The sequence below is a fragment of the Amphibalanus amphitrite genome, unplaced genomic scaffold, assembly GCF_019059575.1.
Source record: "Amphibalanus amphitrite isolate SeventyFive unplaced genomic scaffold, NRLGWU_Aamphi_draft 000876F_arrow, whole genome shotgun sequence".
NCBI lineage: Eukaryota > Metazoa > Arthropoda > Thecostraca > Balanomorpha > Balanidae > Amphibalanus > Amphibalanus amphitrite.
In genome coordinates, this window is record NW_024882370.1 from 229,902 (window position 1) to 257,885 (window position 27,984).

At 47.7% G+C, this 27,984-nt stretch overlaps 1 protein-coding gene across 3 annotated transcripts; it reads right to left on the bottom strand.

Annotated features, from left to right (window-relative positions):
• On the bottom strand, positions 1–27,874 carry LOC122367531 (solute carrier family 35 member E2B-like). 3 transcript variants are annotated; one of them, XM_043340715.1, is made up of 8 exons: positions 27,792–27,874; positions 25,218–25,368; positions 14,310–14,439; positions 11,066–11,181; positions 10,604–10,736; positions 8,303–8,356; positions 2,676–2,876; positions 1–1,375 (listed from the first exon to the last, which is right to left on the bottom strand). In XM_043340715.1, exons 2-8 carry the CDS (start codon positions 25,360–25,362, stop codon positions 1,192–1,194), a joined length of 963 nt encoding a protein of 320 aa, XP_043196650.1. In that variant the 5' UTR covers positions 25,363–25,368; positions 27,792–27,874; the 3' UTR covers positions 1–1,191. The 3 variants fall into 3 exon arrangements, with proteins under 3 accessions (XP_043196650.1, XP_043196651.1, XP_043196652.1); XM_043340716.1 differs by lacking the exon at positions 27,792–27,874 and adding an exon at positions 27,657–27,735; XM_043340717.1 differs by lacking the exon at positions 27,792–27,874 and having other exon boundaries at positions 14,310–14,395.
• Between the last annotated feature and the right edge of the window lie 110 nt (positions 27,875–27,984).

Below are 27,984 nucleotides of genomic sequence, written 5' to 3' on the forward strand. Positions count from 1 at the left end.
CATGTAATAAAATCATATATTTATATTATTCTAGCACGTGACAGATAAAATGGGAAAATCGTGCTTATCACAACCACGGCAAGTTGAGAGCGTCTCACTGAGCTGTGAATCTATAGTCTGACAAACCTAAGGAAGAACGAATTTAAAGCACAACCGTGCTTTTTTTGCACTTGCCTTAATATACCCGACATAGTAGCATGCCTTTATATACCCGAGAACACATAGGCATAGCAACAGGGGGGAGGGGGCGGCGGGGACCATGGCCTTCCTCCACCACTTGTTAGCCATTTTTTAGTAAAATCTTTATTTTCTATTTAAATACAAAACTAAAAGCAGGAAATGGTTCAGCAAGGTGAGATGATCACAAAACTACAAAGAATTTCTTCCTATGGGTATTGGGGCTCCGACAAAGTGACATTGAAGTTTCGTTGCCCCCCCCCCCCAACACACACACTTTTCGTGAGTCGTGAGGTTCCTACAGTCTACACCCCTGCGAGAAAATTTCTCTGAATGCTTTTCAGACAGGTTTTCTCTGGGCTATGCATTAGCATTTAGCAGCAGTAAATTTCGTGCCAAACGCATATGGCGCTCTCACTACGTTCTTTCTTATGTTTGTCAGACTACAGGCATCACATCACGATACCTCTCCGATCATCACACATTGAAATGTATCATAAATAGCGAGTGACTAACTACGATAGGCACCTTGCATTTCTCACCAGTTTCTTCGCACACAAGCCAGTACTTTCTATGGCAACCGACACCCGATAGACCCGACATTCTATCGCTTAATACACTCGTCCCCTGAAAACCGATTACTGCAGCAGGATGCGTCTTGCGAATCTGTAGCATTCCGGTAACGTATAACTGCCCACCACTGCGCAATACACCGTGCGTTCTGGCGCAGACAAGCCCCCGTGACGATATCGAACGCCCGGCACGTGAACACACAGATAATCTGACCCTCACACGCTACGCCTCACTGGAGCCAAACCACGCTGGGCTGCAAATGACTCGCCGAACGCATGCCCCGTCCTTTCACACAAGTGGTACGCCAACTTCACCCAAACGCGCAACACGGCGGAAGCTCATCTACCTCACCAGTACTCAGCTGACTTGTCGATGCATTGTCAACTTTAGACATATCCACACTCCCTTTCCCTGAAGTCACCCGATAAAACGTCTATTGCATTACATTGAGGTCCTGTCCGTTGACCGCACGACAGGGGAGAATTTTCGTCGTGTGGCGGCGTTGTACAGGACGACGCCGCCGAACACCACGGCGGTGCCCAGCGTGCTGAGCGGCGTCACGGCGTTGTGGAACAGCAGCACGCTCAGGATGATCAGCAGCGCCCGCTTCACCGTGTTGGCCACACTGGAACGGAACGGTCGCAGTCACGCGCGGACAGAGCCCACAGGAGACGGCCGACACCTGTGCTGCGGGCCGGACTTCCGCTGTACTCTACTAGGGAACAACGCTTAGCCACGTCGTGATTCCTAAAAAATTACATGCTACTGGCCAGAGCACCTGTTGGCTCTGAAGTGAGCGACAAACGGAACATGTTCGAAGAAGTCAACGCTCCAGACAGATTACACATACTCAATTGGGGGGTGGTAGGGAGCGGTACCTGAGCGGAGGCTCATTACGGAGCGAGCGAAGCGAGCGTAGTCTTTCCTTAGATTAACGGAAATTTCTGAGTATGAGCGGCCGGCCGGCCGGCCGGCCGTGGTCACGATTCTGCGACGCTTATATCTCAGCAACCACTTGACCGATTTACACGCAGTAATTTTTGTAGGGTAGCTTCATTCCTTCTACCAAGTATTGGACTATTCCCGATGCATGTGGGTGACCCCTTATGCACGTGCCACGTGCAAAACGAAGAGGTGTCACTTTTGTAATTGTTGCAATATCTCGGTAACCACTTGGCCGATTGCGCTGAAAGTTGGCATGTAAATAGGCACCCACTAGGCAATGCATATCCATGAGCCAGAATTGGGGTGCTGCTGCACGTGCGCGCGTGCAGGGGTCGATTCCAGATCTCGAGAACGGCTGGACCGATGGCGCTCAAATTTGGCACATGGTTAGGGACCGGTTAGTAGGGTGCCGTGCAAAAGTCAGTTGGGACCCATTTTGCACGTGCGCACGTGCAGGGTGCCGCTTCCAGATCTCGAGAACGGCTGGGCCGATTGTGCTCAAATTTGGCACATCGCTAGAGACCGGTTAGTAGGGTGCCGTGCACAAGTCAGCTGGAGGTACCCCGTCGAAAATTCGCACGTGCAAGTCTCACCCTCTCGCCCGCTCCGTTTAGTCGCCCCAAAAGGCGTTATACTGATTCTTAGCCATTTTCGTAGATGTCGGGCTAAAACTTTTTACAGTGGGTCTTCGGTATGTGTTCACTGTTCAATCACATGTGCTCCAATCTCCATTTCTTCTTTTTTATTTAAGCACAAATGTAAGTTTTGAAGACCATCACAGTAGAAAATGCTTCGAAGTTCGAAAGATGGATAGTGGGCGAAATATCCTGAATTTATGGTACTGCATGGGAATAGGTATTGCTGAGAAAATGTTTTTTTCCAGATTATTGTGGGTGCAGAATACATTGTCTGCACCCACTGGGGAATTATTGTGGGTGCAGCTGCACCCACTGCACCCATGGTTCCTAGCTTATGCTTACCTGTAGGTCACAGGACTGATGTATTCCATCAGCATGTACGCCGTCGCGGTTTGCAGGTAGTAAAAGAAGCCGGCGGCGGCCAGCGTCGTGCCAGTTGCCATGGAGACGGCGCCAACGGCGGCCCGACCTCCAGTCAGATGCAGAATCGGCGTCTGAATTAGGACGCCGGCCACTCCCGGGTAGAACTGCAGCTCAGCAGCGCTGCGAGCCGGTGCGGATACAATCACTTGACGAAAATAGCAGAAACTTGTCGGCCATACAGAATCCCGGTCAGTAGGACAGCAAGATGGTAGTACCATGTTTTAATTCACAGAGTGACTGGAGGCGGAGGGCTAAAATATTGTCAACCCTTGCCAGTCGCTGGCAGTTTTTCACGATTGCTCGGACCACGTTAGCGATAGAGCTGAAATTTAGCATGCCTGACGATGGATTCAAGACAGAATCTTGTAAAACCAATGGTATGCATCATAAGTACCTAAGGTACCTAAACCTCTGCAGCTGCGCGGTGCATGCATGTCGCATTGCCGTAACGAACTCATTGGGATTGAATCTTGCTACCAGGAAGACAATAATCAAGGGGTGGTGGGCTTCAGAGTCCTCACAACTTGTATATTTTAGATGTTTCCTTCAGGTTAATTGTGGCCATTGTTGGCGCCAGCCGCCAGATCCCTCGAGTCGCTAATTTTTCGCTATGGGCGTAGGAATCTCATGAAAAGTGTGTGGGGGGAGGGGGAGGGGGGCAGCAAACTTCAATATCACTTTATGGGAGCCCCAACACCCCTATGAAGAAATTTGCAGTTTTGCGCTCATCTTACCTTGCTGAACCATTTACTGCTCGTAGTTCTGCATTTAAATAAAAAATAAAGCTTTTACTTAAAACAATGACAGGAAAGTGGGGGGCATGGCCCCCAGTTCCCTGTTCCTACGACTATGTTTTTTGCGATTATTTTTGAATGCGTGGAATAATTTCATCCAAATGCAGTAAATGGCCGTTTCAAGACACGCAAAAACTTCAACTATTTGGATATTTTCTCGTCATTTTAATATTTAAGACACTTCTCAATGATTTGTAAGTTTAAATTCCGATAAAGATTTTCGCCCGATGTGTGGAGGCTATCAATTGTGAGTCTGTGATGCGTCCAGGGTTGGGTTTTAGCCGGCTGAAATTAATTGTATGCCAGCCAGTGGCTTTTATTGATTTAAAGGGACTATCCCACCTTCTAAAATGTTGTTAAAACAGGTTAAACAAAACGGATTTAAATGTTTTTAGTAAAACATTTAAAATCGTTAGATTTCCGCTGACGTCACAAATTCTAAGGGGACATTCCAATGCATTAGCCCCTTAGAATCCGAAAACTGCAAGTTTGAAATTCCATATCTCAGAATTAAAGCAATTTTTGATGTTGTGAGTGCACAAACCGGTCTTTGCGGGCCATGGCCACCAATGTGGCTATCTCAACTCAAAACTAATGTTAAGGTGGGATGGTCACTTTAACCCTCGCCCGTATAGGGGGGGGGGTGGTCGAACGGACCCCCCCCCCCCCTTGGATTTTCGCGAATAACTCGCGTAAAAAGCTGCCGATCGCGACGAAACTTTCAGTACCCTCGCGTTAATCAATTTTACACCTACCCTGAAATTTTCATGACCCTGACCCTAATGACCTTTGACCTGTGACCCACTTTTCGAGACCATGTTTGGCCGGAATCGCGATTCGGCGTATGTCGGCTCGCATTAGCAGCGCGTTTGCAGTCTTTTCGTGGTTTTAAGCGTTCAAACATGGGATATGATGTTGCTCCCATGCATGAGGGTGGGTGTCAAGGTCACCGAAAGGTCAAGTCAGGTCATTGACCTTTGATGACCTCGGTTCACTTTTTCGAGTTTTACATGTTTCTAGCCTTCTAGGCCAGTTTTTTTTAGCTGAATTCGAATTTAGCAACCATATAAACATTTACGAAGTAGTTTTGGTGCCTTCGTAACATGTTACGAAGCTGTCAGAGGCGGTTGCTACCTACTACGAATACCCTTACTGGTTGACCTGACCTGGCCTAAATGCATGAAGACATCATCTGTGATCAAAACTAACATGATATTCGTGATCAGCACCCCGAAAAAAACCCATAGCAGCCACGCTTTACGACTTTCTAACAGGTTCCGATTTTCCCGACTTTTGGGTCATTGACCTGACCTTGAAGGTCAACCGATGACCTAGGACCTTAACATTGGGTATCATTGGCTGCCTCTCGTCACGGGCAACACGCTCGTTTTTCCGCGAAGCTCTAGCTCGATCAGGGGCGAAACGGCAAGGGGGGTCCAACGGATCCCCCCCCCCCCTTATACGTTGGCGGCTGGAAAAACACCAATACGGGCGAGGGTTAAAACAACTGCCCAAATTCTACCAAACAATACACATCAAAATCAAACTTTCTGCACCCAAACCAATGCATCCGTAAAATTAAATACCGCTTGCCAAGGGGATTCGCCGGCAAGTAAAATAAAATTCTTGCAATAACTCAGCCGCTACTGGGCCGATGGCGCTGAAACTTGGACTGTGGGTGGACACTGGGCAGGGTAGGTTATGGGCAGAGTAAGGTATGGCCAGGGTTGGTTTGGGGTAGGGTACCTAATACCTTACTGTTCAATGAAAACAACTGCCCAAATTTTCCAAATAATGACCATCAAAATCAAACTTTCTGCACTCAAACTAATGCATCCATAAAGGTCACCAAAGGTTTTTTGCTAATAACTCCTCGTTGATTACGAGCGAGCGAGCGAGTTCATTACGGAGCGAGCGAAGCGAGCGGAGTCTTACGTAGAATAACGGAAATTTCTGAGCATGAGCGGCCGGCCGGCCGGGCCGGCCGTGGTCACGATTCTGCGACGCTTATATCTCAGCAACCACTTGACCGATTTACATGCGGTAATTTTTGTAAGGTAGCTTCATTCCTTCTACCAAGTATTGGACTATTCCCGATGCATGTGGGTGACCCCTTATGCACGTGCCACGTGCAAAACGAAGAGGTGTCACTTTTGTAATTGTTGCAATATCTCGGTAACTACTTGGCCGATTGCGCTGAAAGTTGGCATGCAGGTAGGCACCCACTAGGCAATGCATATCCATGTGCCGGAGTTGGGGTGCTGCTGCACGTGCGCACGTGCAGGGGTCGATTCCAGATCTCGAGAACGGCTGGACCGATTGTGCTCAAATTTGGCACATCGCTAGAGACCAGTTAGTAGGGTGCCGTGCGAAAGTCAGTTGGGACCCATTTTGCACGTGCGCACGTGCAGGGTGCCGCTTCCAGATCTCGAGAACGGCTGGGCCGATTGTGCTCAAATTTGGCACATCGCTAGAGACCGGTTAGTAGGGTGCCGTGCACAAGTAAGCTGGAGGTACCCCCTCGAAATTTCGCACGTGCAAGGCTCACCCTCTCGCTCGCTCCGTTAGTCGCCCCAAAAGGCGTTATACTGGTACTGAATTAAGGGAAAACCCTGAGTATGAGCGGCCGGCCGTGGGGACGCTCTACAAAAGCTAATTACGAGCGAGCGAGCGTAGCGAGCGAAGTGAGTCTTTTCAATATAACGGAAAAATCTCAGTATGAGCGGCCCGGCCCGGCCCGGCCCGGCCCGGCCTGTAACGCTTTTGAGAGGCTTATATCTCAGCAACCGCTGGACCGATTGGCCTGCAGTCTTTTTTGTTGGGTAGCCCCATCCTTTCTACCCTGTAATTGACTACTTTTGATACATCTCAGTGACCGTCGTGGCACGTGCCACGTGAAAAGTCAAGGGTGTTCAAGCTGTTTTGCAAAAGTAGTGATTTTGAGAGGCTCATATCTCAGCAGCCGTTTGGGCGATTGACTTGCGGTAATTTTTGTAGGGTAGCAGCATCCCTTCTACCCAAAATAGGATACTCTCGATGTATGTGGGTCACCCCCAGTGCACGTGCAAAATACAACAATAAGAGGTGCCAAATTTGTTCCCATTTCAGTAACTCGGTAATTACTGGGGCGATTTCGCTATAACTTGGCATACAGGTAGGCACCCACCAGGCAATGCATTCCCATGTGTTGCGGTTAGGGTGCTACTGCACGTGCGCACGTGCAGGGGCGTTTCCAGATCTCGAGAACGGCTGGGCCGATTGCGCTCAAATTTGGTACACGGTTGGGGAGCAGTTAGTAGGGTGCCGTGCAAAAGTCATTTTGGACCCCGTTTGCACGTGCGCACGTGCAGAATGCCGCTTCCAGATCTCAGGAACGGCTGGGCCGATTGCGTTCAAATTTGGCACACCGCTAGCGACCGGTTAGAAGGGTGCTTTGCACAAGCCCGTTGGAAGCATCCTCTCGCCCTTCCGCACGTGCAGGGCTCACTATCTCGCTCGCTCGTTCTTCGCCCAAAAGGCGTTTTACTGGTAAGCAACCATGGTGAATCAACTCCCGTTCTCAACTTTGTTAACGGCCTTTCGGCATGTTTTTTGCTGGAGAGCTTCAGCAGCTCATCTGCAAACAGTTAGGATTGAGCAAAGCGCAATTATATCAGCTAACGAAGCCAGAGAGAGCAAGAGATAACCCTGATTGACAAGCTTGGGCTCGACCCAAAAGGGCCATGCACCAGTAGTCAAACGGGTGGTTGCTTGTCATAGAAAACAAACGCCACCGATCTAGCTAAAAACTAGCTAAGCGATAGGTCAGGATTATCTACAAAACATCAGTCTACTTAACACCACTATCTTCGACAAAATTTTAGAATTTGAGGTCCTTCGCCTGAAAAATATGCGAAAACTACGGGAAAAGCAGCGCAAATCACTACAATTCGTCCCAAAAACATAACATATACAACAAAAAAAGTATATCGAAGCACACTTTGTGGTCTAACGAAGGTATTCTGTCATTTGAACCGCCCGAAAAAGGCGTGTGTGAACGTCAGATGGCTACAACGCCCCAACAGCAGAGACGGCCAGGCACCCGTCGAAAATCAAATTGTGAGACATTTTGAGCCACCGTGCACTCATTCGGCTTGATATGATGGCCCAAGACAACCGTTAGCACAGAGTACTACTGCGGTAGTATTCTACCAGTACAAAAACTGGATGCCGTGAACCAAATGGCCATGGACGAGTTTGTTTTGGAAACCAAATCTGTTGGAAACCAAAGGTCGCGCCATGTTCAGACATGGAGCTTCTCCACTTCAGATGTAAAAAGCGCGGCAAAAGTGGTGTAGGCAGAAATTTTTGTTCTGGGGGATAATGCCTTATGGCCTGGGAACACTTTGATGTTAAGTTTATCTTATATGATCGTATTATCCTCCGGCAAGAGGTCAAAGAAAACAGACCTACACCCAGTTTCGGGAGACCCGTAAAACAACTGAGACCAGCAATGGCTGGCATTTTCCATTAATGTCGGCTGATCTTGTAACAAGCGTATCTATTGCATGTGCTATTTCACAGCCATGAGCCACCCTAGTTGACTATATAGGACGATAAAAAGAAAAAAGCGCAATCATGTTTGCGCTTTTTTATACGGTAATTAACAATGTTCGGGTAATTCTGGGACACCGTGTAAGCGGTTTAAAATATAGGATAAATCCTAAGCGGTTTCAAATAAAGGATACATTATAAGCGTTGAATTTCACTCACCTGTATTTGTAATCCTTGTTATTGATTATTTTCTTCACATATACGCTTTGCAAGCTGAAAAGGGTAAATGCGTTACAATTTACCATCACACGGTTGTTTTACATTGCTAAGGAGGAAATGTGAGCAATATGTGCGCGAGTGCTGTCCACGCTAGAGTAATTTCTAGTGAAAAATAAAGGAAAGCAGTTGTGACGACAACAGCAGGACAATATGTAGTGTTTTTACGGAGCGAGCGGAGTCTTTCCTTAGATTAAAGGAAATAGTTCACTTTCACGAAATCATTTTTTTTTGCAATGGATTTGTGATTTTTTATGTTCAAAATGATCAGCAAAGAAAATAAAACCTTTTTACAGCAAAAGATTATTTTCTATATTTTTGATACCTATAGGAAGAACTTTTCAGTTTCTGTAAGGCACCGCGATCCAGTATGAAAAGAGCATGGGTCCCGAAAAATCTTCAGAACTAGAGAAATTATCGCGGCCACCGGCATTTGGGCGATCTGCTCGTGCTTTTGTTACTGGAGCGCCTCACTGGAGCGAATTTCTCTAGAGTTCTCGTAGATAATTTCTCTAGTTTCTGAAGAATTTTCGGGACCCATGCTCGTTTCATACTGGATGCGAATATATGCAAGGCACACATCCTCAACGCAAGACACATTTTTCGGGACGAGAAATAGAATATCTTTGCCTAGGGTGATCGTTGGGCTGTAAAAGCTCCTGATTTATGCTCGTCTCAGCCCAAGCTACGGAACTGCTATTCCAGTTCAAAACCCATGTTAAAATGTGAACTATTTCCTTTAACGGAAATTTCTGAGTATGAGCGGCCGGCCGGCCGTGGTCACGATTTTGCGACGCTTATGTCTCAGCAACCACTTGACCGATTTACATGCGGTAATTTTTGTAGGGTACCTTCATTCCTTCTACCAAGTATTGGACTATTCCCGATGCATGTGGGTGACCCCTTATGCACGTCTCACGTGCAAAACGAAGAGGTTTTGTAATAGTTGCGCTATCTCGGTAACTACTTGGCCGATGGCGCTGAAAGTTGGCATGTACATAGGTAGGCACCCACTAGGCAATGCATATCCATGTGCCAGAGTTGGGGTGCTGCTGCACGTGCGCACGTGCAGGGGTCGTTTGTTTCCAGATCTCGAGAATGGCTGGACCGATGGCGCTCAAATTTGGTACACACGGGGGCAGATTGATGTTCCACTACTCCTCACCCATCGGGCTCCCATGGTTCAGGGCAGCAGCCAGTCCTGACCCATGGGAGCCCGATGGGTAGGGAGTGGTAGAACATCAATCTGCCCCCGAGTGTACACGGTTAGGGACCACTTAGTAGGGTGCCGTGCAAAAGTCAGATGGAACCCATTTTGCACGTGCACACGTGCAGGGTGCCGCTTCCATATCTCGAGAACGGCTGGGCCGATTGTGCTCAAATTTGGCACAGTTATTTGGAGGTACCCCGTCGCAATTTCGCACGTGCAAGGCCCCCCATCTCGCTCGCTCCGTTGTCGCCCCAAAAGGCGTTTTACTGGTTGTATATATTCGAGCGAATGATAACAGTTTAGGATTAGTATAATTGTTATCATTCGTTCGAATATATTGAAATCTAAAATTTTATGGTAAGAAATTCTTGGCCAGAGGCGGAAGCTGACAAAACTCACGTGAGAGCTTCGATAATGAACTTGGAGTCAGCGACCTTTTGAAAAAAAAACGAACTATAGGAACAGCCTGTCCCGTAGCTCAGTTGGTAGAGCACCGGACTCCCGATAGTGAGAGCCCGGGTTCGAGTCGCTCCGGCGCTCGATATTTGAGACTCCTGGCGGGAATGGTCTGCGGTTGGTGGGAGCATCCGCAGCCAGTTGAAGTCAGTTGAGTGGGACAGGCCGTGTCCGGCTTTAAAGGGCACGTTAAACTTTGGCATCTAAATTCTCCCGTTACCCGGAATTGCGCGATCGGGCGGTAGGAGTCAGGGTCTACGCAACAAGCTCTGCTTAGCGTAGGCCTCGGCTCTGTCAATCCGTCCATTCAAACATTCGAACTAAATTTATTAAAGAAAACAGCGGAGGTCCCAAAAAGTAACCAAAAGTTAAAGTGCAATATCTTGAAAACCAGTGATTATTTTTCAGTGAAATTTGGTAGATATTCGTTTTTACTCTTTCTGAACCGAGCGACATGACTGTTATGCCAATTTACTAACTTTTGAAGGTGAGTGGGCGGGTCCCTTTAATAATGAATAAGTGATGCCCAGGAGCGTCCGTTGTGACCCGTTCCGGCGGCGGAGTGTCCGGTAACTCACCACTCGCACAGGTTGGTGCCCAGCGCCGCCAGGAAGCCGGGCAGGCTGAAGCTGAGCTCGTGGGAGGAGCAGAGCGCCAGGCCGATCATCACCGGAATCAGCGACAGGTTGACCAGCAGCGGCGTCCGCTCGCCTGCCGGCGCGGCGCGGCGTGAGGACGGGACCGCCGGGGGCACTGGGCCTACACCTGAGTGGGGCTCACTCGCACCTGGTGAGAGCTTATTTGACATAAAAACTTGCACATGATTGGAAGATGGTATCATGCTCTATTATGTCGTTAGGTCGAGTAAGGCAAGACAACTTATGGCAAAAAAGTAATAAGACAACAAAGTGTGAGAAGCTGAAAAGGCTACAATGTCCATGACTGACTCTAACCAAAATGAAATAGGCATATAGCAGCATTTAGAACAGCTGTACCACCGCGGAGCCCAGCCGTCCCCTTCCCTTCCTTCCAGCGCTCACCGAGCACAACCCACGAGATCAGCACGGTGAAAATGGGCGCCGAGCTCTTCACCGTCTCGGCAAAACTGACCGCGACGAACGACAGTGCCAGAAGGCCGAGCAGAATCACCCCCGACCTGGCGGCGCGGCAGTCGGCCGTCAGAGGGGTGCACATCATCATCATCATCATCATCATTTATTTCGATTGGATCTCCATATAGGTACATGGCTTTTCAGTCCAAGAGTCAAATACAGTTAAGTTCGTACAGCTATCATCATCACGCTATCAATAATGTCAGCGGCGGCGCCGAGGCAGCCCGATGCGCCGGTCAGTAAAGACGACAGTTCTCTGTTCGATCGACTCCCAGGGCTGTGTTATTCAGGTTCAGCAATGAAGGTGTCTTCAGCCGATGCCTTTGTTCACTAGCAAATGCGCAAAGATAATGTAAGTTGCCTCAGGGGCGGTTCTCCAATATAGGCAAGGTAGGCAGTGCCTTCGTCATTTGTCGTCTCCTCTGCGTCTACAACCTCACTAGACTGTGGCTTTTGATTGCTTGATTGCTTTTGTTAAAGATCTTTTTCTTTTCGTTTTACAAAATGGGTTGAAAAGAAAGAGAATTGCCTAAAATTTTCAATAAACGTCAAACAAAGATCGTATTATAACAACAACTTGACAAAAACCTTTGCCTAATTGTGCCTACCTCGTCCTACTAGATTATCGACTATTGCCATGTTGAGGCTATTGAGCCTTTTGGTAGAAAAAGTCTAGATGGTCGGCACATCGACTAGGTGCTACCTTCTTAAATCAATTTATCATAAAGTAAAACACATTTTACGTTATTATTTTTTATCATTAGTTTTGGGTACCTAGCGTTGTTATGCCTGTTGTGTTATTCTATTGTTTCTTAAAAACCAGTAAAACGCCTTTTGGGCGAAGAACGAGCGAGCGAGATAGTGAGCCCTGCACGTGCGGAAGGGCGAGAGGGTACTTCCAACGGGCTTGTGCAAAGCACCCTTCTAACCGGTAGCTAGCGGTGTGCCAAATTTGAGCGCAATCGGCGCAGCCGTTCCTGAGATCTGGAAGCGGCATTCTGCACGTGCGCACGTGCAAACGGGGTCCAAAATGACTTTTGCACGGCACCCTACTAACCGGTGCCCAACCGTGTACCAAATTTGAGTGCAATCGGCCCAGCCGTTCTCGAGATCTGGAAACGCCCCTGCACGTGCGCACGTGCAGTAGCACCCTAACCGCAACACATGGGAATGCATTGTCTGGTGGGTGCCTACCTGTATGCCAAGTTTCAGCGAAATCGCCCCAGTAATTACCGAGTTACTGAAATGGGAACAAATTTGGCACCTCTTCTTTTTGTATTTTGCACGTGCAGTGGGGGTCACTCACATAGATCAAAAGTATCCGACCTTTGGTAGAAGGGATGCAGCTACCCTATGAAAATTACCGCAAGACAATCGCTCAAGCCGCTGCTGAGATATGGGCCTCTCAAAATCATTACTTTTGCAAAACTGCTTGAACACCCTTGACTTTTCACGTGGCACGTGCCACGACGGTCACCGAGATGTATCAAAAGTAGTCAAATACGGGGTAGAAGGGATGGGGCTACCTAGCAAAAAAGACCGCAGGCCAATCGGTCCAGCGGTTGCTGAGATATAAGCCTCTCAAAAGGGTTACAGGCCGGGCCGGGCCGCTCATACTGAGATTTTTCCGTTATATTGAAAAGACTTCGCTTCGCTCGCTGCGCTCGCTCGCTCGTAATTATATTGAACGAACTAGACTCCTACTGGGAGACTAGCTTGCCTCTGGCGGCAGACGTGTAAGCTCAAGTTAATGTTTTTTGTAGATGACGCTGCTGGACGCCTGCCGACTGAGCAATAAGGCTGTCTTTTCCCCCTTTTTACCTATTCCGTATTCAGCTTTTCTGCCTAACCTATTAACCCGCGCCCTGCTGGGGGGGTGTTTGAACACCCCCCCTTGTGGTTTTTCGCGAATATCTCAAAAACGGCGGCGCGGAGCGCCGCCGTTTTTGGTACACCTTATCATACATCAATTCTACACATGTTGTGAAAATTTCAGACCAAGGTCATTCAAGGTCAGGTCACCAGGTCACTTGAAGTGACCTCACCTCATAAAAAGTTTCGATGTCTGTCATAGCTACACCGAGTGACCGATCGCTTTGAAACTTTCAGCGATTGCTAAGAGCAATAGCATGTACAAAATGTATATCTCAGAATTTTGATATCGATGACCTAAGGTCAGGTCAATTTTGCGACCTCCCCATTATAAGTCAATGGGAGAAAACTGAAATGCGCCTCTTTTGGACGAAAGACATTATAAACACTCCCAAACACTGAATTACAAGTGGTTTAGACACACTGAACATGAAAATGGTGTCCGTGACCCCTGTTTATGCCCTGAGGTCATCTTAGGTCACGAATGGTATCTAACAGTTTTTCGCAAATAACTTTTGATAGAGGCATGCTAGAGCGATGAAAACGCCTTAGATGTGTTCAGCTCGACGATACGGATCGACTGATATGCAACATGACCCTTCCCGGTCAGGTCATGACCTTGACCTGAGGTCAAATTTTCAAGTTGACCTTTCAAGGTCAAGTTATAGTTCATTCGATGCGTCTTGACGAGAGGAACACGATGCCGGTAAAAGTAAGCTCGTACACGGCTTGGGTCAAAAGTTATTGCAGAAAAACTGTTTCCAAAAAAATCGGCTATTTTTGCAGTTTTTGCCCCCTGCAGGCAAAACCGTTGACGTTAGGTCAAATCTGAGAAGATCACTCAGAAAGGGCGTTAATAGGGCTATCGAATGCGCTTTTCCGCGGCGCTGTAGCTCTATTGGTTCCCGAGTTATGCGTTGGCTTCTTGGAAATTGTCGACATTCGACCTGGAAATCGGCGAAATTTTGCCTTCAATGACCTCTGGTGACCTGACCTTTGACCTGACCAAAAAATTGACCGAAGTGATTTCCTCATTATTTTTTACGCTCTTTCGAACGCCGCCTTCCGCGTATCGCTACGTGGCCCAGGAGCCGAGTTAGAAGGGGGGGTGTTCAAACACCCCCCCCCCCCAGCAGGGCGTGGAAATCCAGGACCCCCAGCCGGGCGCGGGTTAACAGCGATATTCCATCAACCTTCATAAATTCCAAGATTCCATCATATTATTTGACATTCCTGCAGACAGACTGGACCGTCCCATCAGCAGGTACGCAGAAACGATCCTCGAGCTCGAGTGACTCACGTGAGACAGCCAATGAGCAGCATGCTACTGTAGTAGCCGGACGGTAGAGTTTGTGACTTGTGCTGGGGACCACATGGCAGCTGCAGCTGCACAAACCCACACAGCACAGTCATGGCCACCTGGCTGCTGCCTGACAGCACAGACAGTTGGTTAGAGCACAGGCCACAGGCGCACACTGGTCAGATTCAGGTATGATGACTTGATATACCTATTTCAGCTGGATTTACACACAATTAGAAAATTATCATTTTTCAAAGCATGATCAACGACAGTGAACCTGCTGCTTACGTAAAGAAGTGGATTACATACATAAAGGTGGGTGGCATCCTGGAAAATTGTTGACTTAACCCGCGCCCCAGTGGCGGTCTCAGCCAACTTCGCCCTAGTGGGGGGGGGGCATATGTTACCACCCACCTTTAACTAAAAAACTAAGAAGGCTAGAAAGACGCGGTAAAAACGATAGCTCTCAATGCGTACGTTTGAAATTATTTCGGTCATTTTTCATCTTAGGGCAATATTGGGGTCACCAGAGTTCATCAAAGGTCAAAATTTGCCAATGCTTATTATATTTTTCAGAAAACATGCCGTTATCTCAGGAACTATGGTAGCTAGAAAAACGCATTAAAAAGCAATCGATAGCTTTTGAGCTCTTCTTTTGATAACGTCATTATCGAAACTGACCTCAGGTCAACAGTTTAGCCTCCAGAGGGCAAAACCTCTAAAAATAGCTGTTTTTACGAAGAGTGTTTTTCGACAATAACTTTCAACTACAAAAAGCCACGACATTTCTATTGCCAGAATCGTGTTCCTCTCGCCGAGACGCGTCGAATGAACTATAATTTGACCTTGAAAGATCAACTTGAAAATTTGACCTCGGATCAAGGTCATGACCTGACCGGATGAGACCATCCCCAGCGTTCTATCTCTTTCCAATCGCGAGTTATTGGCAAAAATCTGTTATTAGCCTCAAATGACCTCGGATGACCTTTCTAGAGGCTGTCAGCAAAAATGACACCTTGGTCATCGCGAGTGGTCCAAATCATTGTGATTCTGAAATAATTGGACTGTTCCTATGCGTACACACGGATCTAGAGGCATTTTCATTTTTCCCCATTGACTTGTAATGGAACGGTCACGCCACTGACCTGACCTTAGGTCATGGATATAAAAAATCCGAGATATAGGTACAAATTGTAGTCGCCCATAACATCATGCAATCCACTAAGTTTAAAACCTTTCTGACAAACACTGCAGGCTGGACATGATTGCAAACTTTTTAGGCTTGGTCAGTTAACTTGACCTGGTGACCTGACCTGACATGACCTGGGGTCAAAAATTTCACACATTGTCCAAAATTGATGTACCAAAAGCTACCCCAAGCGGCGCGGTTTTTTATTCACACGCAAAAAAACGCGACAGGGTGGTAACATATGCCTCCCCCACTGAGGCGAAGGTTAAAGGTAGTGTGCCAGCTCTCTTGGACCGTATGGAGTTAATGGCCCAGATAAGGAGAACCGGATTTTTAGAACTTATCCATACCTTCAAAACTCATGGAAACGTCTTAAATTCTTCAAATTTTGAGTACCCCAGTGCGAAATTCGCCCCGACGGGTTGTCGGTCGTACCCCAACCACATTTCACACCACTATGAACAATAAATGCACACACTGAAATCGCTATTACCGATATGCTCATCCAATCAAGTTTCGATAAACCCGTTCATTCATCATCTCCTGCGGTTTCGAACACGCCTGTTAGGTGGCTTCTGATGCTCGTCGAGGTCGGAATTTCCAAATACGCGTGGTGCGTCGGGCCGCGCGCTCTGACTTCGGCCAAGAAAAATGCGTCAGCTGATCATTGTCATTTCTGCCACTTGCGTGTGGTGAAATGGGGTCATAACTTATAAGACGGCTTTTCATATCAATTATTTTACATAAAATCATATTTCAAACCATAAATAATGTTCGACAGCCAAATAAAAGAAACAATACCAATACGGGCTTACAGTTTAAGGCTCGACATTGTGTTGTCTACGATTAGACAGCTGATAACTCATTCCCGTACGTCGTATAGTCGTAACCAGGGGTGGATTTTTATATTAAGTTGGGGTTGCACGTGCAACCCCAACTTTGAATTGTGCAACCCCAACATCGGTTTGTGCAACCCCAACTTTACAACTGAAATAAATCGGCGGGCGACTCGAATGGTGCCGCCCCCATAACCCTGAGCCATCCTAAAACTCTATGCCACCCGTTGACTTGGCACCATCTTTCAAAACAGCCCTACCCATCATGTAGGCAATAGTCACCCCTCAACTATCTAGTGTAGTTGCCCCCTCATCAGACCTCAAATGTAGGTGCCGCTCCCTCGAATGTAGGTGCCGCCCCCTCGAATGTAAGTGCCGCCCCTCGAATGTAGGTGCCACCCCTCGAATGTTGGTGCCGCCCCTCAAATGTACCTAAATGCCGCCCCTCGAATGTAGGTGCCGCCCCCTCGAATGTGTGCCGCCCCCTCAAATGTTAGTGCCGCCCCTCACTCGAATGTAGATGCCGGCCCTCCTCGAATGTAAGTGCCGCCCCCTCGAATGTAGGTGCCGGCGCCCCCTCGAATGTAAGTGCCACCCCCTCAAATGTTAGTGCCGCCCCCTCGAATGAAGGTGCCGCCCCCTCGAATGAAGGTGCCGCGCCGCCCCCTCAAATGCTGGCCCCGGCCACTTATGCATAGGTGTCATCGGTCATCCCATAAAATGTAGGTGCCGTCCCTTCGAATGTAGATGGCACCCCCTAGGGTGTAGTTGCCGCCCCCTAAGGCTTAGTTGCAGTGCAGCCCGCCCCTCGAATGAAGGTGCCGCGCCGCCCCCTCAAATGTTGGCCCCGGCCACTTATGCATAGGTGTCATCGGTCATCCCATAAAATGTAGGTGCCGTCCCTTCGAATGTAGATGGCACCCCCTAGGGTGTAGTTGCCTAAGGCCTAGTTGCAGTGCAGCCCCCCCCCAAATGTAGGTGCCACCCCCTAAGTATAGGTGCCACCCCTTGAAATGAAGGTGCCTTTCCCTCACATGTAGATACATGCCGCCCCCGCCCCCCATGCGTGGTTGCCGCCCCTCAAGTTTGTGTGCCGTCCCTCAAGTTAGGGTGCTGCCCATAAAATGTTGGTGCCGCCCCCTCTAAGTGTAGGCGCTGCCGCCTCAAGTGCAAATGCCATCGCCGCCCCCTCTAATGTAGGTACTACCCTCCTCTCAAGAGCTTGAGCTGTCACAAGGCCGTGAGCTGTCGGACATGCAAAAGTGACCAGTTAAAAAAATCGTGGATTTCGATTCCTGGTGCGCCGCTCACCGCTCAGTGAGGGGTGGGGGTGGTGCCCAGTGGAGGTCGCGGGGGGGGGGGGGGCATCAGGGCCATGGCCCCACTAACACAAATCAAGGGCTATCATATAATTTGCCCCCTTAAACAACCGATGGGCCCCGATGGGCGTAGGGGCCCTGGCTCTTACCCGATTGTCACGAGGCTCAAGAAACCAACGCCAGGTATTATGTAACAGCCCCCATACCGGTCTTTGAGTATCCTGACTTCTGAGGGCACTTCAGTGGCCTTCAAGGGCCCACCTTGACCGATGAGGGCCCACATCGACCTCTCAGGGCCCTCCACTGGCCCTTGAGGGCCCTAAAGCGGCATCAGGAGTCCCCTAACCGGCCTTTGAGGGCCCCACACTGATCTCTTGATGGCCTCATTTCTGTCGCTGGGGTTCAGGACTGACCTTTGGGTGCCGGTCACTAAGAGCCCGCATCAACCTCTGAGGGCCTAAAACTGGCCTTTGAGGGCCCTGTACTGGTCTCGAGGGCTCCCAAACTGGTCTCTGGGGGTCCACGCCTCTAATGGCCTCATTTCTTCTTCTGGGGACCCAAGACTGGCCTTTGGGTGTCCCCGAGGGCCCGTACTGTCTTCTGAAGGCCCGATGCCGGTCTCTAAGGGCCCACATCGGCCTCTGAGGGCCCTATGCTGACCTCTGGGGTCCAACACCGACCCATGCTGGTCTTTTAGGGCCCACACTGACCTCTGAGGGCTCCACGCTGGCCTGTAAGATACCACACCGGCATGTGAGGGCCCACGTCGGCCTCTGATGGTTCCAAACTGCCCTTTGAAGGCTCTGTACTGGTCTCTGAGGGCTTCACACTGCCGGTGCGGACCCACGCTGGTCTTTTGAGGGTCCAAACTGGTCTATGACGGCCTAAACTGGCCTCCTAGGGGCTAGGGCCCAACACCGTGGCTTCGGATGGCCCAATTTCTGTCTCTGGCGGACAAAGACTAACCCTTGGGCACTTCTGAGGGCCCGTACTGGCTTCTGAAGGCCCGATGCCGGTCTCTTAGGACCAACATTGGCCTCTGAGGGCCCATCCTGGCTTTTGAGGACGCTCTGGCCGGTCTTTTAGGGCCCCATACTGACCTCTGAGGGCTCCACGTTGGCCTGTAGAAATCACACTGGCCTCTGAGGACCCACGTCGGCCTCTGATGGTTCCAAACTGACCTTTGAAGGCTCTGTACTGGTCTCAGAGCCCAGAGGGCCCTAAACTGGCCTCTGAGGGCCCCAAACCGGCCTCTAAATGTCTCACACCGGCTGCTGATAACCCCATTTCTGTCACTGACACCCAAGGTTGGCCCTTGTCCCTTGGGTGCCTCTGAGGGCCCCGTACTGGCTTCTGAAGGCTCTATGCCGGCCTCTGAGGACCCATGACGGTCTTTAGGGGCCCTGTGGTTGTGTGATCCTCGATTGTCTCCCTGGAGCCGCCTCTGCGATGACTTGCCCGCCGGCGCATGGGCCGACGGCTGGGGTCAGCGGGCGCGGTTGGAATGTGAACCAGTCTTGTTCGAGACACAATGCAAGCGGGAGCCCTACTGTCGCTTATAACAGGCCCCACACTGGACTCTGAGGGCCCCAAACTGGCCTCAATGGGCCCCAGCCGGTCTATGGGGTCTCTACACCGCCACTGATGGCCCTATTATGGTCTCTGGGGTGCCAGGTTAGTCTGGTCCCTGAGGGCCCACATCGGCCTCTGAGCCTGGGGGCCCCATACAGGCCTTTGAGGGCCAATACCGGCCTTTGAGGGCCCAACACCGACCTCTGAGGGCCCGAATCGGGCTCCTCTGAGGGACCCACGCTAGCCTCTGATGAACCCACTCCGGTCGCTGGGGGCTCAAGATTGAACTTAGGGTGCCTCGCACTGGGCTCTGAGGGCCCACATTGACCTCCGAGAGCTCAACACTGGCCTGTAAGGGATCATATTGGGCTGGCCTCTGATGACCAACTGGTTTTGGAGGGCCAGTACTGGCCAGTGGCCACTCAGGGTCCCAAACCGGCTTTTGAGGGCCATAACCGGCATCTGATGGACCGAACCGGACACTGGTGGCCCAAAACAGGCCTCAGAGGGCCCCGCACCAGACTCTGAGAGTCCCATCTTTAGTCTCTGGGGTCCAAGGAAGAACTTTTGGCGTTTCATGCCGTCCTCCAAGGTTCCCTGTCAGTCTCTGTTGGTCCCCATGTCGGAATTTCGGAATTTGAGGGTCGTTATCTCGTCGCACCGGGCCGGCATTAAGGTCTATTACCATATCGGGGTCACATCGGTTTCTGAGGGCCCATGTCTGCTGCCAAGGGTCCCTGGTCTTTGATAGTTCCATTTAGGTCTTCGAGAGCCCGGGCCTGCCCATCATAGGCGCCTCATGCTATCTTCTCATTCTCTGCCGATCTCTGAGGGCCCCTGTCGATCTGTTTGGCCCGTGCAGGTTTTTAAGAGCCGCTGCTAGTCTCTGAGAGCCCCATGTCGTTAGTTGTGTCTATTTTGGGTCGCATTGGCACCACACATGTCTCTTAGGGCCCATACCAGTCAAGGGGTCCCACATTGACCTCTGAAGGACCAACGCTGGCCTCAAGGGCTCACACCACCTCAGAGGTTCCGAACTGACCTTTGACGACCCCGCACTGGCCTTTGATGACCCCGGGCCCGCACTGGCCTCTGGTGGCTCAGGCAGGTCTCGTAAGACCCACGTTGGAGTTCAAAGACCCATACTGCTGTGCGAGGTCTCACCCGGTTTATGAGGGTCAATCTCAATACTGGCCTTAAATGATCTTACGTCGGGCTTATATAAGGGTCTAATATTGGTTTCAGAAGTTTTCCGCTACTTACCAAAAACTTCAGGGGGAGGCGGCGGATATTCGCCCCCCTCCGCGGTACGCGGGTTAAGCTAACACACCGCCCCCCAGCGAGGCTCTACAGGGGCCCCTTTGCCAATTCCCCCCCCCCCCCAACGCCAAGTTTACGACCGTACCTGGTGGCGCCCACTTCCGGACTATTGCGCCCCTCGGAACCGCTTTGGGCGCCCTTTCAGGTCTGTGCAACCCCAATAAAAAACAAAAAAATCCACCCCTGGTCGTAACACCACCTTTTTGCTTTCAGTTTGAAAAAGCTGAAGCTCAATTTGAAAAAGGTACACTTCAATTTGAAACACGTGCCATTCGATTTGCATTGCATTTTTTTCAAATTGAAATACAGGGTATATTGAATTAGGGGGTAGGACCAAGTTTAGTAGGCATGATCTCAGCAATTATCTTGTTTTATATGGCGCTCTTCATTATCACAATATTATTTTTGATATCATGAAGTTTGTATATCTCGGTTTTACGAAAAATAGTAGGGCAACAAAGATAAATTTAGCAAAAAAATAATTTTAGTTGGAAACACCCATTCTGGTATGCAAAATTCAGTATGAAGCCCAGTATGGTGAACTTCTAGTGTGCTTCCAAGGCTGAGTATCTGATATCAACAGAAGTTGTTTACTATTTTGCCTTACGTTGCTAGGTGGTTGCTAGGGAGCTAAGGATACTCTCTTGCGCGATCATTTGCATTTATTTTTCCTCATTATATCCACATATTGCTGTTTCTGAGACCTAACTCATGCTAAGAAAAAAGCGGTTTTCTTAAAATGTGTATTTAAGTGCCGTAGTATTAACACAACTCTGCAATTCTGCTTAAATATCTGCAAAATCCTGACTTCCCGGAAAATTGCTGGTGGTAATGGGGATCGAGCCCGTCGATGAAAAGTAAGTCAATATTCAGAGGCTTCAAAACGTTATTTCTTGTTGTTCTGTGAAATAGCAATACAAAGACCGATGATAGTGCCAGTGTTGAGCTTTCCAATGAAGCATTGCAATTAGTAGTAAGGTTATTATCACCTAAGATATCTTCCATCAAATATTAGAAATCTGCCATTGTCTTGCTGTAGAACAGGGTTACTTTCAGTCTCTTGGGAACACGATTTGCCGGTCTCAGATCGATAAACACTTCAAAAAGCGGAAATAGACAATGAAATTTCCCACCTGATAGCATCTCGGGTTTTTACATATCCTGTCTATAATTTTCATAAATCAGACGTAAAAATGGCCAATTTCGTCAGATTCCGAATTTTTGCCATTGGGTCTAATGTAAAGCATGGCTACTTTCAGTCTCTTGGGAACACGATTTCCGTACCTCAGATTGAAAAACACTTCAAAAGTCGCAGATAGTCGACGATTTAATCTACAAGATAGCATCTCGCTTTTTTCTGTATCTGGTCATGTATCTTCATAAAACCCTCTCAAATATAGTCAATTTAACATTAAAGTCTATGGATTTAGAAGAATGTTCATATCCGACTAGATTTGGGCTACCATGTCTGTTGACCGGGGGCCGATTGAAATACATCTTTTTCAAATTGAACTTTAACTTTTTCAAACTGAAGGCAAAATGGTGTATAATGACCACTGAACTCTAATAATGACCTTTGCTTATTGTCACAAGTGCGCCGCATTCGCGATTGTTGCCCGACGCCTGTTTGCAGGTGAGCCCACTACAGTTGTTATACATATCTAAAAACCGAAAAACTTTTAGGCGAAAAAGGCACTATTCCAGGCCCATTTTTGATTTTTTTTTTGCGATACTAGGTAAAAACAGAAGCTTCTTATCCTAGGAAAAATAAAATGGGAAATCTTTCAAAGGTGGCACACTACCTTTAACCTTCGCCCAGTGGGGGGGGGGCATATGTTACCACCCTGTCTCGTTTTTTTTTGCGTGTGAATAAAAAAGGCGGCGCGTAGCGCCGCGCCGCTTGGAGTAGCTTACTGTATATCAATTTTGGACAATGTGTGAAATTTTTGACCTCAGGTTATGTCAGGTCAGGTCACCAGGACAAGTTAACTGACCAAGCCTAAAAAAGTTTGCAATCATTTCCAGCCTGCAGTGTTTGTCAGAGAAAACTTGGTGGATTGCATTATGTTATGGGCACCTATAGTTTGTATATCTCGGATTTTTTTTTATATCCGTGACCCAAGGTCAGGCCAGTGGCGTGACCTCTCCAATATAAGTCAATAAAGGAAAATGAAAATGCCTCTAGATCGGTGTGAAGTCTAGTGATGTCAATTACGGAAAATCGTGATACCGATACCCAACCAAATACGAACAATAGCCATGGAAAAAAACACCGAAACCGAACCGATTGGGGAATATGAGGGAAATACCAACTTTTTACCAAATCCTCAGCCTCTTTGACATTAGTGAGGGTTCATGATACCAACAAAACACCAAATGCATCAACCTTGAAATACCAAGTACCAAGTTGGTATCGGTTTGGTATCGGTATACCAAAAAGTTGGTATCTGATTGACGTCTAGTGTGAACGCATTGGAACCAGGGTATATAGAACAACATTGGAACAGTCCAAATATTTCAGAATCATTATGATTTGGACCACCCGTGACGACCAAGGTGTCTTTTTTGCTGATAGCCTCTAGAAAGGTCATCCGAGGTCATTTGAGGCTAGAAACATATTTTTGACAACAACTCTCGATTGGAAAGAGATAGAATGCTGGTGATGGCTTTATTGTGTTTGCCTTTTCGAGACGCATCGAATGATATGCAACATGACCTATTTGGGTTACCACGTGACTTTGACCTGAGGTCAAAATTTGACCTTAACCTTTCCAGGTAAGAAATATATTTTTCGAAGCGTCTAAAGGAGAGATACACGATAGTGCCATTGTCAAATCTTCATCTTTACAAGTTCAAAAGTTATTCGTGAAAAAGTTTTATCCAAAAACAGCTATTTTCAAAATGTTTTACCTATGGAGGCTTTTTTATAAATTTCGTCTGAACCTTATGATAGGAATGATTCACAAGGACAGAACCACCGCTAAGCGAAGCTTGTTGCGGTGACCCTGCCCTCTACCCTCCGATTGCGCAATTCCAGTTCTATGGCAGAATTTAGAGTCCAAAGTTTAACGTGCGCACATAGCCGCGCACGCCCGGTCCCCTCACTGACTTCGCCTGGCTACGGCCTGCCACCAACCGCAACCATACCTGTCAGGAGGCCCATAAATGTCAAGTGCCCGTCGCGCTTCGAACCCGGACTGTTATAACTGGGAATGCGTGCTCTCACCACGCGGAGTCCAACGCTCTACCAACTGAGCTACGGGACCGGCAAAGATAATGTAAGTTACCTGTTCTTTAGGGAAAATGAAGAGGGAAGGAGTAGCTTGGCTTAACCCGCGCCGGGCCGGGGGGGTGTTTGAACATCCCCCCCATGCGGTTTTTCGCAGATATCTCAAAAACGGCGATTTTGCGACCTCTCCATTACCTATAAGTCAATGGGAGAAAATTAAAAAGCGTCTGTTTTGCACGAAGGCTATTCTAGACACTCTCAAACATCGAGATGTAGGTAGGTAAAATGGACACACTGAACCGGAAAATGGCAACTGTGACCCCTCGTTATGTCCCCGAGGTCATCTCAGGTCACGAACAAAATCTAACAGTTTTTCGCTAATAACTTCTGATAGACGTGCTAGAGCGCTGAAAACGCCTTAGATGTGTTCGGCTCGACGTTGCGGATCGACTAATATGCAAAATGACCTTTTCCGGTCAAGTCATGACCTTGACCTGAGGTCAAATTTTCAAGTTGACCTTTCAAGGTCAAATTATAGTTCATTGGACGCGTATCGACGAGAGGAACACGATGGTGGCAAAAGTAATGTCATCGCTCTTCTGAGTCAAAAGTTATTGCCGATAAAACGTTTTTCGTAAAAACGGCTATTTTTTTAGTTTTTGCCCTCTGGAGGCTAAACCGTTGACCTGAGGTTAAATCTGAGAACATTACTCAGAAAGGTCTGTAAAAGGGCTATCCAATGCGCTTTTCCGCGGCGCTGTAGCTCTATCGGTTCCCGAGATAGCCGTTGGCAGTTTCCAAAATGTTGAAATAGTGAACATTTGACCTTTGGTGACCTCTGGTGACCTGACCTTTGACCTGACCCAAAAACGACCGAAGTGTTTTCGTCCTTATTTTGGACGTTCTTTCGATTGCCGCTTACCGCGTGTCGCTACGTGGCCCAGGAGCCGAGTTAGAAAGGGGGGTTCAGACACCCCCCCCCCCGGCCCGGCGCGGAATCTCAGAGCACCGGCCCGGCGCGGGTAAACCGTTGACCTGACGTCAATTTTGATGATAACCTTACCAAAAGAAGAGCTCAAAAGCTATCGATTGCTCTTCCATGCATTTTTCCAGCTATTATAATTCCTGGGATAATGTCATGTTTTCTGAAAAATATGACATTTGGCAAATTTTGACCTTTGCTGACCTCTGGTGACCCCAATTTTGCTCTAAGATGAAAATGACTGAAATACTTTCAAACATATGCATTGAACGCTATCGACTGCTTTTTACCGCGTCTTTCTAGTCCTCTTAGTTTTTGAGTTAGAAGTGGGTGGTAACATATGCCCCATATGGCATATGCCACTATAGCGAAGTTGGCTGAGACTGCCACTGAGGCGCGGTTTAATGGGTAAGCATTCAATTATCAGTTCACCTATCGAATGTGCAATGGAAGATACTCACCTAGTAACATTGAATCAACTTTCAGGTATGATACTACATACTTATTTGTAAAAAGTGTGAATGCACTGAACAAATACCACAAGAACAGCAGAAATAAAGCTCTGCTGCTCCTCAGTCCCAGGGCAGAATCCGATGTACTCATCATTAAAATCTGAGAAAAGACAAACAAGGAAGGTCATGCCAGTGACAAAAAAAAAACTAAGCCAATTTCAAAACAGACAGAAGCCTACAAGCAGAACAAATATATGTTGTGAGCAGGACTTGCATAGGTACAAAAATTATAATTGTTAAAAAATGTCCCAGTACAAACTACAAAGTGCCTCCAATTGAATCCACCTGGCAGTTAGATCCAAGCTAGACCAGCCAAGTGGGTCCCATATGGGTCTGATATAGGCAGCCCATGTAGTGGCCAGTGGGTCCCAGTGAGCTTTGTTGCACAGCTCCAACTGGGTCCCATGTGATGTGGGACAGCCCAGATATGTGGGTTACACATGAGCCCAAGATGTAGCCCATGTGGGCTAACTCTGGCAGCATGCAAAGCAGCATATACCACCACAGCTTTACAAAGGTTTTAGTATAGGATTTTAAAATTGCTAGACCTGCGCTGACATCACAATTCAAAGGGGGCACTGAAATGCATTTTCTCCTCTGAGTCCAAGTGCTGCAACTTTGAAATTAAACATTTTTGACTTAAAGGGACTCTTCCACCTTCAAAAAAGTTAATGAATTTGCATGAAAGTGTTTTCGCTAGAATATCTAGCAAATTTCATCGAAAAATATTAGACTCACTTTTGTTTATTTTGGGGATATCCGCCGTTCCTAGCAATTTTATTTGAAAGTGCGGCACTTGTTGCACGCAAAGCAGCATATACCACAGCGTGCTACCAAACGTTTTAGTAAAAGATTTAAAATTGTTAGATCTGTGCTGAGGTCCCACATCCAGAGAGAGCATTCTAATGCATTAGCCCCTCTGAATCAAAGTGCTGCAACTTTGAAATTGCATTTCTTGATCTTGTGAGTGCTCAAACCGGTAAGTGCAAGCCAGGGACCAAATGCCATTTTGGCTATCTCAACTCAAAACTAATGTTAAGGTGGGATGGTCACTATAAGGCATTGCTCGATGTTGTGAGTGCCGAAACCGGTGATTGTGAGCCATCAGCCAGGGACCCCAGTTTGGCTATCTCAACTCAAATCTAAGGGATAGTCACTTTAAGTTACCTGACCTAGCCTTACGCCTATCTAACACGTCAAAGTGTTCTACCTATCACAGCTCCCATTAGACCTCAAAACGGCTCAAAATGCATCATGCAACCAAAAGGCCGAGCTACACTGTGTGATCGTCAAGGAAATCTTGGACATCCAGTACCACAGTTGGGGAAAATACGAGGAGCCAAACAAAAATTGGATTAGCCAATCAGAGGCTGGAGTGGGGGAGGCGATGACTATATATGGTCATAAAATCAGACAACTTCATCTTTTCAATGAATTTTAGCATTCAAATGAAAAATAAGGCATAAGAATGTTTTTTAACCACACAATGCCTACACTCACCCGGTGCATAATTAACTGGCGGCTCTAAATCGCAGAGTTACAACGCAAGGTCAAACCGTGATTGGCAAATATGGTGGATTGAAACAGACGCGCCAAAAAATGTAAGCAGTACCGTAATTTAAAAATGTCATTATTTTTATTATTTTGTTGATGGTTTTTCTAATTGTGGTTAAGTTATTATTTTAGAATTAAATATTTTTGTTTATTGTAATTACCTATGTTAAATCTTTTAACAATTTTCTTTCATCAAACCAATCCACTTATTGAATGGCCAGCTGATTGTGACGCCCAGAACCTGCAGAAAAGCCGTTTAACTATCGCCATTTTCAAGTCAATTCGCCAAATTTAATCACATCACGCTAATTCCTAGTGAAAAATGGAAGCCTTTCCTCTCCAATAGTGGACGCGATACTGCAAGTACCTACCGGCTTGTTATACCGTTTTTCACCCTTAGTAGCGGGGGCTGCATTTATGCCCATATATGGTCATCAAAAGTCCATTTATTGACCAATCCATTTTTTGACATTCGCCTCATAGTTTCCCCAACTGACCATAGGCGGCAGAACAGGGAGGGCACCAGGGCACCGTGCCCCCTTGGATTTCGGCATTTGAACATTAGCCCTATGGGCATTGCATGGAAGGAATGGGACCAAGTCGGCAGCGCCCCCCCCCCCCCCCCTAATTGAAGGTGTTCCACCACTGCTGTTTTTCCTTTTATTTGCGAGACATGTATCGTTTTTTGATTCAGGATGGCAAATAATGTAATATTGTTAAGAATTATCCTTGAAATCTTCTTAGGTCTTTATCTTGACATTAAGCGATATTTTGTCATTTAATTGTAATGCTCAATGTAAATGCTGCTGCAACCACTGCGACTTTTTAAAGCACCTTCTCCCCGTCGTTATTTCTTGCTTTCAGCTACTGGTCCCCGAATGATGACTATCATCATGCAAGTTAGGATGAATGGAGGTAGGTAGCAATTGAGCCAAAAAAAAAACATCGAAAATGTTACAAAACACTTTCTTTGGAGGAGACGAATTGAATGGTTTTGGCGGTTTTGAAGCGGCGAAGCCTCCGGCGCAGCGTTACCGCTGGCGTCTCGCTGGTTTCCCCAGATTCTCACGAAAATTTCCCTTTTTTCAAAATCATTTCCCTAGATGCGGTTATTTTCATGGAATTTGATGTACTTTCCTCATTTTAACCATTCGTGTTACAG

Bases quoted from the DNA above. Each gene is read 5' to 3' on its own strand.
- LOC122367531 (XM_043340715.1), bottom strand. From the start codon at position 25,362: ATGATGAGTACATCGGATTCTGCCCTGGGACTGAGGAGCAGCAGAGCT. The intron at 11,182-14,309 runs GTGAGTCACTCG...CCGCGCCGCCAG, and splicing joins CTGCTCATTGGCTGTCTCAC to GTCGGGGGTGATTCTGCTCG. The intron at 2,877-8,302 runs GTGAGTGAAATT...ACCGGCTCGCAG, and splicing joins AACAAGGATTACAAATACAG to CGCTGCTGAGCTGCAGTTCT.